The 21,767-nt window shown below is 39.5% G+C and overlaps 1 protein-coding gene across 4 annotated transcripts in view; it reads right to left on the bottom strand.

Moving 5' to 3' along the window:
• Positions 1–21,767, bottom strand: part of LOC143852419 (Thioredoxin superfamily protein) — a 37,439-nt gene that overhangs the window by 2,183 nt on the left and 13,489 nt on the right. For 2 of the 4 annotated variants that reach the window (XM_077361813.1, XM_077361802.1), the window contains 6 exons: positions 16,880–16,921; positions 12,835–12,908; positions 8,379–8,449; positions 8,182–8,267; positions 4,802–4,911; positions 3,896–3,975 (listed from right to left, as the gene is read on the bottom strand). In XM_077361813.1, coding sequence (XP_077217928.1) covers positions 3,913–3,975; positions 4,802–4,911; positions 8,182–8,267; positions 8,379–8,449; positions 12,835–12,908; positions 16,880–16,921 — 446 coding nt within the window. In that variant the 3' untranslated portion in view covers positions 3,896–3,912. Of the gene's footprint in view, positions 1–3,453; positions 3,767–3,895; positions 3,976–4,801; positions 4,912–8,181; positions 8,268–8,378; positions 8,450–12,834; positions 12,909–16,879; positions 16,922–21,767 lie in introns of those variants that run through there. The other 2 variants (XM_077361810.1, XM_077361806.1) reach the window with 2 other exon arrangements.

The raw sequence follows: 21,767 nt of genomic DNA, 5'->3' as shown, positions 1-21,767 counted from the left end.
ATATATTATGACATTGTGGGTTATCTTATTATTTTGGCTCAACCATTAACCTTCTCAAAATAAGAAAAGTTTCTTCATCTTCATGTGTCACCTCCTCATCTTTTTTCGTTAGACTACGACGTCTCTTCTTCCCCGTCAAATTTTGACTTGTTTTGATTGGATTTATTGTCCTGTTAGGGCATTGGTTCAAGGTTCCCCACACCTGTAACACATGCTTCGTTGGGTCGAGGCATAATGCTATCTTCAGCAGACAACGTCTCTCTAGCATATTTCCAATTCACTTTCCCTACAGCCGAACATTCCATGAAGACGTGCCTTTTTCCAGTCACTTTCATTCTCCCATCTGCTGCATCATTTTCCATCCCTATAAGAACAACCCAAACATATCCTTAAGAAAACTGTACTCAACTAGTACCCCAATTATTCTAAGATTAGTAGCCTTAACCCATCCTTAAGCACCCCTTTCATACACCAATTAGCCTTAACTTCATTCTTAAACACTCATCGCACACATAAGAGGTTCTAAATCACCAAATTGCAGACCCATCTTGATGCGGATCGTATGCTCCCGTTTTATACTTACCCTAGCGCCTGTTTTATAGTTACCCTAGGCAGGGTCGCAAACCTGTGGGGACCCAAAATAAGTAACATATTTGCCCTTTATATTTTCAATTGTCTATCTATATGGGGATGATGAAGTGGAGATTTTAGTTTTTGGGAATAATATTGATTACAGACTTCTTCCCTTCTATTCCCTTCCTCTTCCCCGTCCTACATTACCTCTTCCTCACCCACACCATTTTAATCTGACTCACACTACCCACTACGCTTGGAATTAAGAGAAGAACCAACGGCACTCCTCAATCGATCACAAAACTTTGGTTGAAAAGTGGCTTGTCCATACCTTTTATTTTTTTATTTACATATCTGCACTTTAAATTCAGTCATTCACATTTTTAACGGGCAATGGGCCATATTAGGTTATTTATTTTGATTTAATCTACTTAAATGCAATGGGTCAGAAGAAGTGACTCATGCCAAGTTGATGGAGTAAAAAGAGGTAGGGGCAGACCGAAAACAACGTGTGCAGAAACAGTGAGGAAAGATTTGATGGCTAGGAACATAACAGAGAGAACATGACCTTGGATAGGAGAGAATGGAAGAAAATGATCCATGTAGACGAACCCAACTAATGTCAGGATTAGACTTAATCAATTTGAGCCGGGTAGATTCTTTCACCTTCTTCATGAAAATTTTCTAAAGGAGCCAACCCCAACTAACTTGGGACAAAGGCTTAGTTGAGTTGAGTTGAGAAGAGAAGATGAGAGAGTACCGCTTAAGATGGTTTGGGCATATCCAACGTAGGCCTTTGGATGCTCCAGTGAGAAGAAGTGGCTCGTGCCAAGTTGATGGAGCAAAAAGAGGTAGGGGCGGACGTAAAACAACTTGGGTCGAAACAGTGAGGAAAGACTTGATGGCTAGGAACATAACAAAGGACATGACCTTGGATAGGAGAGAGTGGAAGAAAATGATCCATATAGACGAACCCAACTAGTGCTAGGATTAGACTTAGTCAATTTGAGCCGGGTAGATTCTTTCACCTTCTTCATGAAATTTTTCTAAAGGATTCATTAGCCGACCCCAACTAGTTTGGGACAAAGGCTTAGTTGAGTTGAGTTGAGTTAAAGACAATGGAATCTTATATGTCATTGCGGGGCCCAGTCCACACAATAGACATGGGTGCTGACACTTACGCCATGGTTGGTAGCCATGAATTTTTGTACATGGAATATTAGCTTCACCAATGGCGAGGGAGGGAGGGAGGGAGGGAGGGAGATGAAGAGACTTTAGAGTGACCAAGTAAGGATTGGGTGAGAAAATACTGAAAAACAAGTAAAAAAACTCAAATACAATTTATTATTTTCCTGCTTTTAGCCACTTCTCACCATCTCTTCATTAATGCCCTCTCAAGCCTCCCCTTCAGTCCTTCTCCCAGCCTCTCTACCACTCTCTGAACACTAGATAAACTAATATTCCAAATAAATTAAAAAAATTCCATGGTTGCCAAGCATGGACTTAACCCATCCAAAAATTATATGGTTGCCAAAAAGCTCCGTCGGATATCTGGTGAACCAAAATCAGTCAGTCATATGTTGGGAATGCTCCTTTGAATGGCTGAGATTAACAAGGAAACATGGCTGACCGATACTTTTCACAGAGACTACTACCCATTTTATTTTTATTTTTATTTTTATTTTTTTTGCAGGCCATTGTTTGGAACGATTGTGATAGCAAGAAAGACGAGAACAAAAAAAAGGTAGGCATGTTTTATGATGAAGTTAATCATTCATGGAGTAGAGCCCACTAGGTATAGGCATGGAGTAGAGCCCACTAGGTATAGGCCAAGTAACCTCTATGATATGTCCCATTCAGATAAGAGGGTTCCACTGTGAGATGCCACAGACTAAAATCACATTCTTCGGACAATCCCAGACTTCCTGTACAAGGATATTAGATTATGAGCAGTAATTGATGATCAAATAAGAAAATATATTTTACTTATTATTATTTTGAGTTTCATTTGTTGTTATTAATTCAATTCAAGGCTTCTTCTATTGTACTTGTAAAATATGGTATGATGAGGGTTTAATGGGCATGGATTCTTCGGTGTTTTGAGTGTTTTGTGCTACGGTCCTAAGTAGAGTGGTTCCTAGATATATGAAACCAAGTGAGAGCCAGCCTAGTATGAGACAGGTTTAAATGGCTTAATCTAAAACGTTCCATCTGGGCCACAAAGGAAGGCGGACCAGCTTGGTATGAGAGACTTGCTAGAATGCCAAGAGTATCTCACAACACTCCTACATGTCTTATTTTTCTATTTCAATTTCGACTTCTCAACCTCCCTCTCTTTGCACTTCTCTTCAAATTCACCTATTTTCTTTGATTTTTTCGCCCTGATGGCTTGTCTGCTGCTGCTACTTTTCATTCACCAATCCTCCACCTCCGCTATTGTAAATCCTATCGTCCTAACCCTCGAAACCCCTAAAAGAATCCCATCTGGGTCCCTCCCAAAGCCCCTAAGCTAGGTCTTCTTTCACCACAGCATCAACTTCACAGTTTATATGTTTAAATCACAACATCCCACAAAACATTACAATTTCCATAGCTCTGCAGCAAAAGATCCCCAAATCTCCTGACCTTCTTCCCTAGCTGTCTCCCAATGGTTCTTCCTTTTTTAGTTTTTTTAATCATTTTTTCAGCAACTTTGTCATCTGGTCATCTGATTGCAGGACAAGTGAGCCCAGGAGGCATAGTCACAAATATTTGTCTCAGAGAATTTCTGGGAAAAGTTGTATCTTGGGATATTTTAAATTTTCTTGTGATTTTCTTATTTATATAAAAAAAACTGGAAAACAAAACATTTAATAACATAAAATCTTATCATTCAAAAGATATATAAAATCCATAAAATTTAAAAACAAAATTAGTATAACAACTAGTATCTCAAATTTATCACATAACATTTTCGGGACAGTTTCGCTGTAAAAAAATAAAAATACGAAAATCATGTGTGACACCCAATCACATGGCATCTAAAGCGTCTCATATAACTGTCTCATAGAATCATTCCCCTTATTCTGATGGCGCCATGACTGTAGAAGGTATAAGCCCGGCGGGCCAAGCATGGGCATACTCATTAAAGCCGTCATGGGCTTCAGATAAGAGATGGCATGGATAAGGGGAGCCCAGCCCATTAACAGACCTACTTTTTACAGTGAAAACCAGATCATTACTCACATCAATTTTATCTATAAACGATGTAATTTTAAAGAATCAATACCAAGGAACCAAAACTTAAAAGCAATCATACCGGAAAATCTATAGAGAAATTTACCTGTCAGTAATATTTATCTATCTTCCGGATACATAATCAATAAGGCGTCGATCAAGCTCGAAATGTCGACAGAGAAGGTTCTGCAACAAGAGCATTCCAAGGAATAGTAGTGAGAATTCAATAGTATCAGATCATTTTGAAAAAGAAGTTATCACCACAACATAAAAGGCAAATATGTGTGTGTGCATGGGATTTGTTAGGCAATTTCGCAGAAAGCCATTGGCGGCTCACTTTTCAGAAAAGAGCAGCCACCTCAGATGAGTTAAATGGATAAGACAAAATCTGCAACGAGGTTGATGTTCTCTCCTGAAAAGGTGAGCCACACTGGCAATATGCGAAATTGCCTAGCAAGTCTACTTGGTGGGTCCCACCTTAGATGCATATAGCTCTTCATGATCAGAGAATCATCATGTTCCATGCAATGGCTATATGCGAAATTGCCTACATGTCTACTTGGTGGGTCCCATGTTAGATGCACATAGCTCTTACCATAATGATGATCAGAGAATCATCATTATGGTAACAAATGCAACGAATGCCTCTAATCTGAGTACATTACCAATAGTTTTAAAAAATGTTACAAACTGTCCAATCAGTGGATTTTTGGCTGCTGAACATTAACAATAGTTTTTTTTAAATGTCCAGTTCTATGATTTAGCCAACACTTTTAATTTATTGCTGACACACGTGTCGTGTCGTGTCCATAAGCAAGCCCATAAGTGTTTTGCATCTTCATCATTGATAAAGATACAACAAGAAGTGTGAGATAAGATAAATATGACAAAAGATAATGAAATTAAAAGACGCTAAAAGAAGCAACAAACAGGACTTTGGATAAAAGAGGAGCATTATGGTTACATATGCAACGAATGCCTCTAATCTGAGTACAGTTATTAAGAGTAGAACCTTGCGAATGGTGGGAGTAGAAGCTTTTGCTTCATAGTCCACTTCCGGAAAACGAGAAACTTCTACTGCATTGTCAAATAATATGTACGTCGGAAGCTGACCCATGCTCACTACAAGGGAAAGTTACACACCAATAATAAGGAAGAAAAAGAAACATGGACACAATAATAGAAATATATATATATATATATATATATATATATATATATATATATATATATATATATATATGAGTAAAGGGCAAGGTTGCCAGGGCGGGAATCGAAAGCGGGATTCGATTTGGGATTCGAAAGCGGGAATCGAAGGCTTCGGGGATGGTTGGGAGCAGGAATCGTGAGCTCGCCGGAGATTTGCCAGGGATTCGTCGGGAGTCACTGGGGAGTTGGGAATCGCCAGAGATTCGCCTGCAAATCGCGGTTCACAAAATTGGGAATCGGGGTTCCAACGAATCCGAACCGCAATTCCCAATTTTCAAGGATTCGATTCGATTCCCGAATCTGATCCGCGTTCCGGGGATTTGGGATTCCCCAGTCCAGGGAACGAATCCTGCTTCCTTGGTAAAGGGTTTCTGCGCTCGAGACGAATCTTGCTTCCTTGGTAAAGGGTTTTTGCGCTCGAGCGCAGATAAAGCTCGAGTGCAAAAACAGGGGTGGGCCCACATTGTTCGAGGGATCCAAAGCATTCATTTGGAAGGCTCTTTCATGGATAGTGTGTCCACCAAAAATCAGCTCCATTGGATCATCTTAGGGTGTCCATTTGTGGGGTAAAAAATGGGCAGATTAGTGGATAAACAGTATCTGTCCATTTTTACCCTTACAAATGGACACCCTATGATGATCCAATAAAGCTGATTTTTGGTACACACCCCATCCATGATGGGGCCTTTCAAATGAATGCTTAGGATCACCCCAACAATGTGGCCCCACCTTTGTTTCCTGCACTCAAGCGTAGATAAGCTATCTGCGCTCGAGGGCAGGAACCCTTTCCTCATATATATATATATATGAGGAAAGGGTACAATGTGGCCCCACCTTTGTTTCCTGCACACTTGTGTAGATAAGTTATCTACACACTAGCTTAAGATACAGTGGGGGCCTACATTGTTTGGGTGATCCAAACCATTCATTTGAAAGGCCCTCACATAGATAGGGTATCCCCAAAAATCAGATCCATAGGATCATCCTAACCATTCAAATTGCGGAGGTAAAAAATGGACTAATTTGTAAAGGTTTATACACGTCCATTTTACCTCCACAAATTGTAGGGTTGGGATGATCCTGTGGATCTGATTTTTTATGGACACCCTATCTATGTGAGGGCCTCTCAAATGAATGGTTTGGATCACCCAAACAATGTGGACCCCCACTATATTTTAAGCTAGTGTGTGTAGATAACTTATCTACACTAGTGTGTAGAAACCGCTCTCTCTCTCTCTCTCTCTCTCTCTCTCTCTCTATATATATATATATATATATATATATATATATGAGGAAACTGTTGGTGAGCTTAAGCTCACCAAACTTATGGTGAGCTAGCTTGCCCAATCACATGGGGGCCCACTTTGTTAGGATGATCCAAACCATTCATTTGAAAGTCCCTTACATAGATGGGGGGTGTACCAAAAATCAGCTCCATAGGATCATCCTAACCCCTCCATTTGTGGAGGACAAAAATGGACAGACACAAATCTGCCCCTTTTTGTCCTCCACAAATGGAGCGGTTAGGATGATCCTATGGAGCTGATTTTTGGTACACCCCCTATCTATGATAAGGCCTTGCAAATGAATGGTTTGGATCACTCCCCAAAATGTGGGACCCATGTGATTGGGCAAGCTAGCTCACCATAAGTTTGGTGAGCTTAAGCTCACCAACAGTTTCCTCTATATATATATATATATATATAAGGAAAGTTGAGCGTACTCGGTCGAGTAAATAAGCTTATCTACTCGGTCGGGTTAAAAACAGTGGGGGCCCACATTTTTTGGGTGATCAAAACCATTCATTTGAAAGACCCTTACCTAGATAGGATGTCCACAAAAAATCAGCCCCATAGGATCATCCTAACCCGTCCAACAGTGGAGGGAAAAATGGGGGAAAATGGACAAACACAGTTTGTCCACAAATCTGCCCATTTTTCCCTCCACTGTTGGATGGGTTAGGATGATCCTATGGGGCTGATTTTTTGTGGACACCCTATCTAGGTAAGGGTCTTTCAAATGAATGGTTTTGATCAACCAAAAAATGTGGGCCCCCACTGTTTTTAACCCGACCGAGTAGATAAGCTTATCTACTAGACCGAGTACGCTCACCTTTCCCACACACACATATATATATATATATATATGTATATATATATATATATATATATAGAGAGAGAGAGAGAGAGAGAGAGAGAACGGTTCCTACACATGTGTAGATAAGTTATCTACACACTAGCTTAAAATACAGTGGGGGCCACATTTTTTGGGTGATCCAAACCATTCATATTTAAGGCCCTGACATAGATAGGGTGTCCACAAAAAATCAGATCCATAGGATCATCCTAACCATTCGAACTGTGGAGGCAAAAAATGGACTAATTTGTGAAGGTTTAAAGACATCCATTTTACCTTCACAAATCGTAGGGTTGGGATGATCCTATGGATCTGATTTTTTGTAGACACCCTATCTATGTGAGGGCCTTTAAAATGGATGGCTTGGATCACCCAAACAATGTGGGCCCCCACTGTATTTTAAGCTAGTGTGTAGAGAACTCTCTACACATGTGTAGGAACCGTTTTCTCATATATATATATATATATATATATATATATATATATATATATATAGAGAGAGAGAGAGAGAGAGAGAGAGAGGAAAATGATTGTGAGCTTGAAGCTCATATAGCTTATATGAGCTTGAGGGCCCAAACACATGTGGGCCCACATTGTTAGGATGATCCAAAGCATTCATTTGAAAGGCCCTTACATAGATAGGGTGTGTACAAAAAATCAGCTCCATAGGATCATCCTAACCCATCCAAAAGTGGAGGGCAAAATGGACAGACACTGTTTGCCACAAATCTGCCCATTTTTGCCCTCCGCTTTTGGAGGGGTTAGGATGATCCAATGGAGCTGATTTTTGGTACACACCCTATCTATGATGGGGCCTTGCAAATGAATGGTTTGGATCACCACAAAAAATGTGGGACCCATGTGTTTGGGCACTCAAGCTCATATAAGCTATATGAGCTTCAAGCTCACAATCATTTTCCTCATATGTGTATATATATATATATATATACATTCTACTTCAAAAGAAATAAAGAGATTATTCAAAGTTCAACCAAAAGTTATGATATATTGGAGAAGTGTGATATGGAATATGATCATTTAATTTACCGCCCAAAGAAATTCCAAACTTTTCTGCAGCATTTGGGAAGTGCCCAAGATCCACTGTCCCAAAGGAGAAATTTTTATTTGAGTATCTGCTAGCAACAGTCAGTATTACTATAAAGCACAAGTGGCAAGTACCAGCTCAATCAACTATGCTTGACCAGAACACATTAACATTGAACCATATTTTGAAAGGAACTTACGTTATTGAGAGATCTGACATAAATCGACTTGTGCGTATGCATCTGGATGAGCACAGCGCCCGAAATTCAACCTGTCAAATAGTGAGATTAGCATTCTCAAAGAAGCATAGATTGAACATCACCCAGTTGCAAATAATTTAATCAAGGTCAAACTATCGTGCATAGGGATCTATTAGTTCTGCTCAATACCTCTGAAACCATTAGAAACAAATTATCTGGATTGGAAATTGTTCTTCCATTATACATTTTACCAAGATAAATTGATCAAAGAAATTTTGCTTCAGAAATTCTGGGAGGGACTGAAACTGAAGTGGACCACAGAAATTCTATAGTGGTTTTGTACAAGAGTAAAAGAACCACAAGTTTCCGACAAAAAGTGGTGTATCTGCTCAATACACTTACAAAGTTGACCCATGAGCAGTGACCCATGATTGAAAGAGCTTGGTTTATGTAGCAACCATGGAACTCAAAGAATTTTTTTTATTTTTTATTTTTGAATGGTAACTCAAAGACTAAATATTTATGGAACTATTAACTTTTCTGTTCATGGCTGACTCAGAATCCGTGCACCCAAAATAAGATACCCGTCAGTCTGAAAATTTGGTGCGGATGACGGCATGCATCATCCATCTCAAAAAAATTTCTATGAAATAAAATCCGGATGATGATGCTGTCACTTTAAGATCAAGATTTTAGAATCACCTAAATAGAAGAAATCTGTGGCTCATAACCATTTTTTTTTTTTTTTTTAATTTTTTTGATGACAGCGTATCCCCACGCCAATTTTTAGGGCGGGACTATTCCCAACGGATGAGCGCAGTTACCCGTAAACCACGCTCATCAGGTAACCCCGGGGAGATTTGAACTCGTGTCAATGGAGAGCAATGACTTTAAGCCAAAGAGCCACACCCGTACGGATTTAAACATGTATATTATTGTTCAAAATTTTGGGATTTCAAAAAGCCAATCGAACCTGAATCTGTTACCCAGGTACAGCATGGGCACATCAAAGCTACAGACTTACAGTTTAACTAAAAGTATAAAGCATGTGAAACTACCAGTTACTCCAAAAGCTTAAGTTGTTGGAGAAGGCATTATTTATTCTTTTATACTTTAACACTCCCCCTCACATGTGACCCCTCTTTATAGGGTTGGCCTACACATGGCACATGTGGCCGCTCTTTTGGGTTTGGCCATTGCATGTGGATTTTTGCTATCCAGGAGGTTTGAACTCGGGACCTTTGGCCCTGATACCATATCAAACAACCAGTTACTCCTAAAGCTTAAGCTGATGGCGATGAAGTGATTTAATCTTTTATACTTTAACAAAGCACAGGTACAGCATCCTTCTGAAAGTTTCCAGTTAATGGAGGACTCAGCAACATGATGAAAGAGACTCATACATGACTCAATTTGGAAAGTAAACAACCAGGCCTAGTCTAGAAGGGAAGGACTCAACTGACTCGAAGTCATTGGTACATACATGCCTTAAATTAATTACGCTGCCACACTATTCCCCATTGCAATCCATATTACCTTAGATTTGACCTTCTCACTCGTTTTGGGAATCTCAAAAGAAGCCAATGATGCTAAAACCCTATCCTCTGTTTTTTTTTTTCAGTTACCAATTATTCTATTTTCCAAACTGCAAAAGAGAGAAATCATATAATATATATGTAAAACAGAATGCTGGACGACGTGGGTGCGCCACGTGGCACCCCTTCTATACCCAGTTTCCTTTCTCCACAGATTCACGATTAGAAAGAGTAGCTATTTAGATAAGAACCAGTTTCCATATTTATGTGGCAATTAAATTCCAACTTTTTGGCATGTCCCAAGATTCCCATTTAGATTTATTTCCCATTTACTCAAAACGCACCAATCCAATTTACATCGAATACTTTTTTGTCAATATTTCTTTCGTTTTCCTGATTTCCCTCCATAAATTAGCTAATAAAATCTCCTTAAATCCGGTGTCCTTTCGATTTTCCTCCCCATTCTTTCTTTTGATTTTTGGAATGGGGGTTTACTGTTTAACGCCAATGGAGGTTTTAGCGAAGTTTTAGCGAAATCCACTCGACGGCAAGTTCTGGTGCTGTGATCAGAAAAAAAAAAAAAGGGGGGGGGGGGGTCACCTGCATCTCTACAAAAACCCTCATCAAGTTTTGATTTCTCCTTTTCAAGGTTTCGATACCTCATCCCTTTTTATGTGTTTTTCAATTGACAGTGTGTTTTCCCATCTTGCATGGTTTCAAATCAATTCCAAGAATCTTTTCACTGGTGGGAATCTTTTCATTGGTGTTTTGATTCCATTTCAGGGGGCTTTTCATCATTTACAAGGCAGGAAGCACTCCACCATGGAAGCTAGGAGAGAAGTCAATGAAGGGCTCCCAAAGAGTTTTATTTCCCAAACTACAATTTAGTCTTCTTTGAGATTTTGGAAAACACCTCAATCCATATATTTTACTTGCCAGTTTTCTGGAGTCAACCCTTTAACGGCTTGCCAATCTAACCATTTCTTTCCTTTCTGATGCATATGGCAAAGATAAGAAATGGGTTGTCAGAAGTAGAAGGTGATGGAAGAGGTCATTTGATGGTGTTGTTGTGCCTCCCAAGACATTATTCTAAACCTAGGCTGCCAACCATTGTAGGTATGTGTAGATTTTTTTTTATGGGTGCAACCCATTTGTTCTGATTTAAGATTTATGTACTATCAATTAGTTTGGTCAAGTTGTTTTAAGCTTAGGCCCTGTTGAATTGCAAGAACTTTCTGATGGTAATTTTTTTTCTTGAAAAAGTTTTTCCTTTACACAATGTAGATGAAAATGATAAGATTATGGTCAATTTAGACAGATGTCAGCGAAAATTGAATAGGTTTGGTTCAAATCATCTTTTTTTTAAAAACCATCTATATAAAAAAAAAAACCATCTATATAAAGATGTCAGTCTATAAAAAAACCATCATCTTTTTAAAAAAAACCATCTATACAGACGTCAGTCTATATAAAATTGAATAGGTTTGGTTCAAATCATCTTTTTTATTTTTACCTTTCCAAACTTTTCTAAAAAAACCCTGCAATACAAACCAAACAGGGCCTTAAGGAATGTGAGTCAAAGACGATGGACGTTTTATATTCACATGCTTTTGGTATATTGCTAGCTTATATGAAGAATTTTGAGGCTAAGCATGCTTGAGCCAGGCAATATGACTTAGAATGTTATTTGTGTTTTATTAGATTTTTCTTATGAAAAATTATTTGGCCTGGGTTGTGTGTTTACTACGCTGACAGAAAGGGTTCATGAGATACAGACCAACGAAGGAGGAAAGTTGTTGTTTGAATCTTTAGTGACACATGCATTCCCGAATAGAAATAGCTTCTTCATACATTTTCGTTTTTTTTTTACCAAGTTTGGTTTGATTTATTGTGCACAAAAGACTTCCAAGTTGATTAGTAGAGAAGAAGGACGAACTACATGCAATCTTAGGTATATGATGAAATTTCTTATTTTTCCTTTCTAATGTTTAAGGGCCGATGACTTTATCCAAATAGGCCCTTAAGAATATATCAACTCTTTGTATTTGCATTAACAAAGAGTGGTTTTTCTCTTAATTTATTCGTCTTTCTGTTGAAGATGGCTTTTTACATTACATGTGTAATTTTTTTATGTTCATAACTTGCTCTTTATGCTTCGGTCTCTCCAACAAGATGCATCTTTGCATCTGATCCATTGTATCCTATCCACCGTATCCTGTTTTGTTTTAGTCAACTTCCATTTCTCATGAGCATTGTTCATTCATATGTTTGTTCTTCATTCTACTTTCATTCTCTCATTGTTTGTTTTTTATCAAAAACGACTTTCAACCGTGCCCAATGCATCGCAAGGGTTGTCCCACTAGTAACAAATAAAAACTAAATCAAAATTTAGAATTATTTTACGGATAGGGAGTTGTTAAAGTATAAAAGATAAATAACGCCTTTCTCCAACAGCTTAAGCTTTTGGAGAAGTTGGTAAGTTAACATGGTATCAGAGCCACAGGTCTAGAGTTCAAACCTCCTGGATAGCAAAAATCCACATGCGATGGTCAGCCCAAAGTGGGACCACATGTGCCATGTGTTCGCCAAGTGGGCCACAAGTGTGGGGGAGTGTTAAAGTATAACAGATAAATAACGCCTTTCTCCAACAGCTAAAGCTTTTGGAGAAGTTGGTAAGTTAACAAGAGCGAATATGGTTTCATTCTTAAACCCAGAATCCTTTCAAACCTAATCTTTCAATACGGCCCTACACTGACCTAGTAAATACATCGAGCACCCTGATTCCTAACATTCAAGCAATCCAACTCTTAGATCATATATTAGTAACTAAGAGATAATGTCATTGATGATGTTTGCCTTTTAATTTTGAAATCCATGAAATATACATATATCTGCGAATAAGTTTGTGGAAAGCAACGAACCAGCCAGAATCTCGAAGTGTTCCCTTCAGTCAATAAAGTTTCCAGTTGCAGTGGGGTCAATTGACTTGCATTGCCTAAAAGGTCAATTAAAATGAGATTTAGAGACTGCTCTATCAAAGAAATCAATTTCTTCTATAATTCATAAAATGTGAACCGTATGTCCAACAGAAATAAATAAAATAGTAAGAAGCAGTGGTGCTCGCAGGAACTACACTCGGAAAAAAAAAAATTGGCTTGGATTATATTAACAGAGATGAGAAAATTTAAAGAACATTGGTAATTCAAATCCCACATGAACTAGTAGTAGGATCATTCTAGGTACAGGTTACATCCATGTGAATACACAAATCTGTGTTGCATCAATACGAGTACAAGTGTCAGAATCCGCCAAGGGTATCAAGTGTCGGATTCGATAAACCTCAAAAAGAATGATTCGTGGATTCACCAAAATATTTTAATTTTTTTCCTTTTTTTTTTTTTGAATGGTAGCAAATTTCATTCAAATAGAAATGACCAAGATAGTCATTCCCAAAGAGTACAGGAGGGGAAGAAACAACCAGCCAAAAACAAAAGCCAAATTCATAAGGGCCAAAAATCAAAAAACATTTTTTTTTAATCACAAAAAATCAAACATTAAGCCTTGTTTATCTACCCCCTCCCTAGCCAAACAGTCGGCTACACTTTTAGCTGATCTTACATGAGAAAAAATGATCAATAAGCCTTCAATTTTGTCTCTGATCTCATCAAAGAATCGGGCGAATCTCCATGGAGCGACCAAAGATCCTCTAAGCCACCGAATAGTGTTAAGGGAGTCACCCTCAACAAAAACCCTACTCAAATTTTCCCTCTACAAGCTCTTTATTGATGTACCGCTCGAACTTCTGCCTCGGTAGCATCAGCAAACCCAACGGGCCCTGAGAACGCCCACAAGACATCACCCCCCAAATCTCGGAAAATTCCCCCAATACCTGCTGGGCCAGAGTTGCCAAGACTAGACCCATCAAAGTTGAGTTTTAGCAAACCTAGATCCGGAGGCTACCACTCATGCATGGTCGCGAGCTGCCTCTCAACACTAAAACAGAACTCCCTCCATCCCTCCCACAGGTCAAAAGCTAATACAAACAAAAAAGACGGGATACGCCTCACCCAAGCAATGATTTTCAAGAAAAGAAAGTAAGAAGACCCGGGCACGCCATCAATAACTCTGGCATGTCTCTCTCTCCAAATAACCCAAAATGTTGCTAGTAGGCATACGTCCCATAGGATCCTCCCCTTCCGCTTCCAAGGCACTAGAGACCAGCCTTCTAGCAAATCATGTATGTTGGAAGGGAAGACCCAAGCAATGCCGAACCTCTGCAATATACAATTCCAAATCTCTCTAGCTGGTCTACAATGAATGAAAATGTGGTCCACAGACTCCCCATCAGCAACACATAGAGCACAATGATCAACTATAAGCATCTCTCGATGCCTAAGGAAATCAATCGTCCAAATCCGACCCTTCAACGTCGCCCAGCCCAAAGTACATACAGATGGCAGAGAATGGATTCTCCACACCTTTTCTTCACTTGGAGGCACAGAGATAGACACAGAGCTAGGCAATAAGGACCTATAAAAAGATTTAACAGAAAATACCCCAAAGAATCCCAAATTCACACCCACTTATCCCTCCCAGTATGACTGATATAGCAATCCTCCAGCAACAGAAACAAACTCAACATAGCGGGGATCTCTCTGTCAAAGAAATTCCTCCTAAAAGTCGGACCCCATATCACTCTGTCGCTGCTTCTCTCGAAACAATCTTATACCGTGGTGTCCTTGTGTGAAGCTACTAGAAATAAATCCGGGACTAAAACCTTCAGAGGCAACTGAGAGCACCATATATCTTTCTATAAACTAATTCTGTCACCGGAATAAACTCTGAATCTAATACCTGGATTAAAGCGATGTTTCATATGCAGAATACCCCGCTACACCGTCAATCTAGGCCCCCTGAATAAATCCTTCGATTCTTAGTGGCCCGGCTCAACCCCGCATTTACTCCCGATCACCTTGGCCCACAGCTGTGAAGATTCCTCACCAAATCTCCAGAGCCACTTACCCAAACTAATTCTCCTTATACCCAAGCCTCCATCTTTTAACGGTTTGCACACTTCCTCCAAACTAACTAATGGGAAGCCCCTCTTATCCCCTGAGCCTCCCCATAAAAACCTCCTTTGAATTTTCTCAATGCGCTCCACAATGCTCATAGGGCATTAGAAAATAGATAGCTGATAAATAGCTATGTTAGCTAGAACTGCTTTGATTAGTGTGACCCTGCCGCCTCAAGACACATAATAATATTGTTATTACAAGTATCCATTGAAAATTGCAAGAGGTTAAGTAGATAAAATGTCATATTTCCATTTAAGAATCTTATTCTTATGGTTAGGATGGGGCAACTAAAAACATGTGGTAATTGTAAAGTCATGGTAGCAGTATTAAAAGATAAAAGAAATCTAGAAGTGTCTCCGAGAACTCTGAAGTACTGGAATCTTAGACATGTCCGTCAGGATCCTTGCCTAGAGAAAAGCTCTAAGTTAGACCTACAGTCTCAATGACCAACTACCCTACAGGTCTGTTTGGGTGCATGTAATATGGCAGTAGAAAGAAAGGAATACAAATTCCTCTTACTTTACTTTCCTTTTCTCTTGATGTTAGGAAAGTCAAATCGTACAAAATGGCTTGCATTTGGAAAAGTTATAGCTGACAAGGACTGCCATGTGAATAGTAAATGGCAAACAGCCAATACTAGGAAATCGAAGCTAGAGCTAAGTGGCTGGAGGCTGGAGGCTGGAGGCTGGAGGCTGGAGGCTGGAGGCTGGAGGCTGGAGGCTGGTGGCTGGGTCAGTGGAAGTATGGAAAGCATAGGTCGACTTAATCCAATTTATTGGATTGGTTAATTTTGTTACTAATCCGAAAAGGTCTCTTTACTTTGATTTTCCTACTTTTTGGTGCATTCAAACGGAGCCTATAGAATTCCCAGATTTTCCTCAGAGAATAGTCATTTCTGTTTTTTGATTGGCTCCTCAGAGAATAGTCATGTTCCCAGTTTTTCCAAGTATGTTCATTGTCCATGTCAATGATATCTTCTACACATATTCTTACCGTCATTAATATTATGATTTGTTCACAAAGAGAAATAACCTATTTATAGAGTGGTCATATGATTGATATAGGATATAGACTTTTTCCTTATTATTGATATAATCTAAATTATCTTTTTCTTTTGAAAGAAAGACATTTTGACCTGCTGGTCACGGGTTCGAGTCACAGAAACAGACTTGGCGCAAGGGTAAGGTTTCTCCATTGTGACCTGGTGGTCACATGTTCGAGTCACAGAAACAGCCTCTCTGCAAAGCAGGGGTAAGGCTGCGTACACCTAGCCCTCCCCAGACCCCACAATGGCGGGGCCTTGTGCACTGGGCCGCCCTTTCGAAAGAAAGACATTTTATGCTAGCTGAGGTTATCTTTCCTTTGCCTTCTATTATGTGCTTGACAACATAAAAATCAGTATAACCGTGGTTTAATAAAGTAATATGCATTAGATATTGACGTTGTCAATGTGGAATCATTTTAGCTGTTCGTCTTAACTGTAAATTATCCCTCAAAATCAAGCATGCTACTAGAATAAACAAGGATATACAAAATGAAAACAATTAAAATCTAGTCAGTAACGTTAAAAAAAAAACCAAACATGTAATAAAGGGCATAGAGAAAGTAAGATGGGGATAGTATTGATCACCGGAAAGAAATTATGATGAAGTTAAAAAAGAAAAATTGAAAATTGTAGCAAAAATTGTAATTGAATTGTACTCCACCTCTGGACATGTGTTAAATTATTAATTGCTTCAAAAATCCCAGTATCATGAAAATGGCTTCAGACATCTAGCTTATGTAGTTATGTTACATCTAAATCAAGTACAGATATGGTATGTTCAAGTAAGGATGCATGCAAAGACATGAAACAAATAGAAAGATACAAAACCGAAAAAATTCACCATACCTAGTTCATGATAAGCTGGTTGTTGAGTTAAAACAAATATAACTGCAAAAGATGACACCAGTCAGAGGACAAGGCAATTAAGCCTCTCAATAAATGAATGCAACAAACTAATATTTCCAGAATATTGGCAATCATACCCAACATATATTCAATGCCACGCTCAATATCTGTACCCATTCAATTTTTTGTGCAACAGTTTCGAAATCCCAAATGAAAAGAAATTAATAAATTATCAAAATAGAGAGAAGTGAGCATAGTGAAAAAAAACAAGAATAAAAAGCTATAGCTTTCAAAGAACTTTAATGACAAAGTAAAACTGAAAGGCATAGAAACATCAGCAAAGCATATCTAAACAGTTAGACCAAACACTAATGAGTCAATGAGAAGCATCCTATAGCACCCCATGTTTTAGATTGTCAATAATCAAAATGGAGCACCCTTTTTATTACTTCACAACCTTTATAGGAAACAACAAAGCAATTCACAAATGAGAGATCCACAGCTTCAATGGAAGAACAAAAACTCCATAAACTTGGTGCATTCATGTGCGGCAAGATGGAAACCTTACACTCAAACATTGATGCAGAAACGATGAGCAGCACGACTACAGAAACCAAGTGCTTTTCTAGCAGCATAAAGCTTATACAGATGGAACTCAACCCATATAGACTACCATGTGTACATCCTCATGCCTAAAGATTCCTCATGAATCTTGATATAAGTAAAACTACCAGGAGTTTATCAAAAGTACAAAAGATGCTGTAGAGTTGAACAATCACATAAACAATCCAATAGATCTTCAAAGGAAACGCTAAAAGGAGATAAAATGATAATAAATTTGATCGGAACATGATCAAAGTAGGGTAAACCACAAAAGACAATAGAGGGAAGTCATAACTATTAATTTAGATAACTATTAATTCAGCCACAAAAAAATACATCAAAACCTCATATCTATAAATTCGGGGGCCTAAGTTCTAACCTATAGCATGAGGTTAGAATCATCATGAGAACATGGTTATTACTGTAGTACGGAAAATTTATGCAAGTAAATTTATAGTCACACAAGTGTCATTTTAAATTTTACTAAAATGGCCTTGCAACAAAACCCAAAAAAAATGGCAAGGATGCCTTTGCTTGAAATCTCATCCCCCCTCCTCTCACTACGGTGTTTCTTGTGTCTTGTCATCCCCCCTACCACTCACATTCTCTCACTTTGCTACTACCTAGCAAACCACCAAAATGCGCAGTAAGACAGCACACTAGCCAACCTACAGGAAAGCAAAAGTCACAAATTAGGGGGCATTGAACCTAGTAAACCAACCATCGACTCAATCATCAACTTGGAGTCTTCTTATATAACTTAGAGTCAGAGCAGAAGACCCTAACAAGTCATAAACTGACCGTCAACTCTCTCTTTTTGAACGGCAGCAATTTATTGAAGAAAAAGAGGGGCAACACCCAGGGACCGAGGTGGTCAACTACGAGCCCAAAGAAAAATAGACACCATACATAGTTCAAGGTGGAAGAAAATAAAAAATCTATTTACCTTTGAGTGGGCCAACCAATCACACTAGTTCCAAACTTGCTGAAACTTCACCTCATGCCCCTCTACTCAGTCCAAGACCTCCTCAATCGCGTTAAAAACCTCTAATTCTCTACGGGTAATCAGACCACTTGTTCAACCAACAGATCACATTAAGAGAGTAGCCTTCCACTATCAGACAGTCAAGATAGCTATTCTATCGTGTAGATCCCGGTCCAAAGCACTTGCACCTCCGCATCACTTGTGTTTGTGATGCCTAAAGGGTCAGAATAAGCACTCTTGATAGTACTCTCCGTGTCACGAGTGAGCCCCCCCCCCCCCCCCCCTCCTCCCGCGCGCGGCCATACACATACACAAAAAAAACCTGCTGGCCCTAAATTCCCTAAGCTTGAACCATCAAAGTTAAGATTTACTAAACCAAGGGGAGGGACTCCCACCTAGTGGTCAGTTTGCCCCTGGTTGAAAAACTCGATCTGATCTCAAGTCCAAGACCTACAAAGAGAGGCTTTAGTAATATCACTGAAGTCGAGGAGAACTCTAGCCCGTTGCACCTAGGGATCAGTTTGCACCTAGTCAAAAAACTCGATATGACCTCAGCCCAAGACCTGTGCAGAGAGGCTTTGAACCTTCGATAATATCTCTGAAGTCAGAGAGAACTCTAACCCACTACACAATCAAAGAAAATAAACGCTACCGAATGGAGTAGAATCTCTTGGACACCCTTAGAAGACCTGGTTATCTCTTTCTTTCCAAATAACTCATAACACCCCCACAAGAGCCAGATTCCTTACAATTTGACCCCTCTTTGTCCAAGGGGCAGCAAATCTCCATGCCTCAAAAAGATCTTCAATGTGCTCTAGGAAAACCCATTGCACTTTTGTTCGAAATGGGATTAGGGTTAGAAGAGGAATAAGAAGAGGGATGGAGAGTCTCCACTAGGGAGCTCCTCAAGGATATGTTGTATATATAGGCCCATATAGGGCAAGTAATGTACAATGATAACAATACCCTCGAACATACACCTAATGACTAAACTACCCTAACACATGTTATTCAACACTCCCCCTCAAGCTGGAGTGTATATATTATGGAACTCCAGCTTGCTACAAAGTAGACTACAACAACCAACTACAAATAACAAAAAGTACAATAAGCTTATACACACATCCAGCTTGGTATAACACTCCTCAAGTTGATGTGGTAAATACATAATGAAAAGCATAATAAAAAGTAGTAACGGCCATAGTGAATAGCATCGAGATCAACAGCCATCAAAAGAAGCAGCTCCCCTGAAGTAGCACAACAGCAAGAGCGATCAAACAGGGCCTCCCCTTGAATGAGAGCACAACGAACAGATCAGCATATCAAGAGAAATGGAGGTGTCATGGAAGGAACAGTAACAGTCCAACAAGCAAGAAAAGGGCATACCAAAGATGCGCATAGCGAACATCAGCAAAGCAGCACAACGCCAAGAGAAGATAACCACGGATTGGGAAACCATCGAAGACAAGGTCGACGGGGACACCGTCGCCTGAAGAGAAGAAGAAAGAGAAAATATGATAACTAACCAATGATGGAGAAACCATCGTCTGGTGAAAAGGTCGACGGCATGAACATCGTCGCGTGAAGATGAGAAGATAGGAAGACGATAACCAACCAACGATGGGAAAACCATCATGTGGTGACAAGATTGACGGCATGAACATCGTCGCCTGAAAATAGGAAGAAAATGAAGGAGAAGATAACCAACCAACAATGGGGACACCATCGTTTGGAGACAAGGTCGACGACATGAACATCGTCGCCTGAAATAGAGCCGACTAACGATAGGGACACCATCGCCCGGAAAAGAGAGGTCGATGGGAAAAGATCATTGTCTGTAAGAGAGCCGACCAACGATGGGAATGGAAACCATCACCCGAAAAAAGAGAGGATAAGGCATAAAGCCGAAAAGAGAGGATAAGGCATAAAGCCGAAAAGAGAGGATAAGGCATAAAGCCGGATAAGACTAAGAGAAGAAATGAAAGAGAAGACACATGATGAAGGAGACGAAGAACATAATCACCAACAACACTCCCCCTCGTGGGAAACTACATGAGCCCGGCCATGACAAGGCAAGGAGGGCAATATCAAAACAACACGAAGAGATAAGGCAACACTCCCACAAGAAGACGATACTAAGACAACACTACTCCTAAAGAAAAGACAACAAAGATGACAACACTCCCTCAAGAAAAGATAACTAAGAAGACAAAATCAAGAAATAAAAAGAACTCTCCCCCTAAAGAAAAGACACAAAGAACTACATGAGAACACTCCCCCTCAAGTTGAAGGAATGAAGACAACTAAGGCACCACACCTCTCTCGGACATTCCATCGAACACTTGGTGTGCGCCTTGAAGAAGAAGACAAAGGAACGAAGACAAACAAGGCACTCCACCTCTCTTAGACATTTTATTAAACACTTGGTGTGCACCTTTGAAGAACAACATAAAAGACATAAGAAGACATAGCAGGCAACACTAGACAATGTAAAGGAAGAGATGACATCAACACAAAAGACATACAAAACAATGGAAAGAAAGAGATGACAACACTAAACAACACTCCCCCTCAACTTGAAGCCAAAGGCCTTCAACCTAAATAGAAAAGAAGACGTCCAAGGCACCAAATCTCTTTCGGACATTTCAACGAACACTTGGTGGGCACCTTGAAGAACAACATAAAAGACGACGAATCTAGAGGAGAAGGGGCAAAGATTAGGATGGAGAGGGTGGGGGAAGAGACTGAAAACATGAAAGAAAGAAAGGATTTAAAATATAAAGAGGGGTGAAAGAAACTAGAAAGAACCCAACAAGGAAATGGACTTAGAGAAGAATGAGATTTTGGGATGGAGAACCAAAAAGAAGAGAAAAGGATGTTTTTGAGAGATTTGGAGGGGAGATTTTAGGATTTTTTTTTTCTTTGTAATTTACGACAACTCCAAAAACTAGAAAATGGAGAAAAAGATATATGAATGAGAGAGAGTTGAGAGAGAGAGAGAGAGAGAGAGAATACCGAGAGAGAGAGAGAGAGAGAGAGAGAGAGAGAGGCGTGGAGATACTCTTCTTCTTTCCTTCTACCCCTTCCCAAAAGATCTTTGCTCTGATACCATGTTAGAAATGGGATTAAGGTTAGAAGAGGAAGAAGAAGAGGAAAAGTCTCCACTAGGGAGCTCCTCAGGGATATGTTGTATATATAGGCCCATATAGGGCAAGTGATGTACAATGACAACAATACCCTCTAACATACACCTAATGACTAAACTACCCTAACACATGTTATTCAACACTCCCCCTCAAG

Source organism: Tasmannia lanceolata, unplaced genomic scaffold (genome assembly GCF_043159265.1).
Source record: "Tasmannia lanceolata isolate RefF3 unplaced genomic scaffold, GAP_Taslan_0.1 ptg000003l, whole genome shotgun sequence".
Classification (NCBI taxonomy): domain Eukaryota; kingdom Viridiplantae; phylum Streptophyta; class Magnoliopsida; order Canellales; family Winteraceae; genus Tasmannia; species Tasmannia lanceolata.
This window is presented reverse-complemented; position numbering and strand designations above follow the sequence as displayed.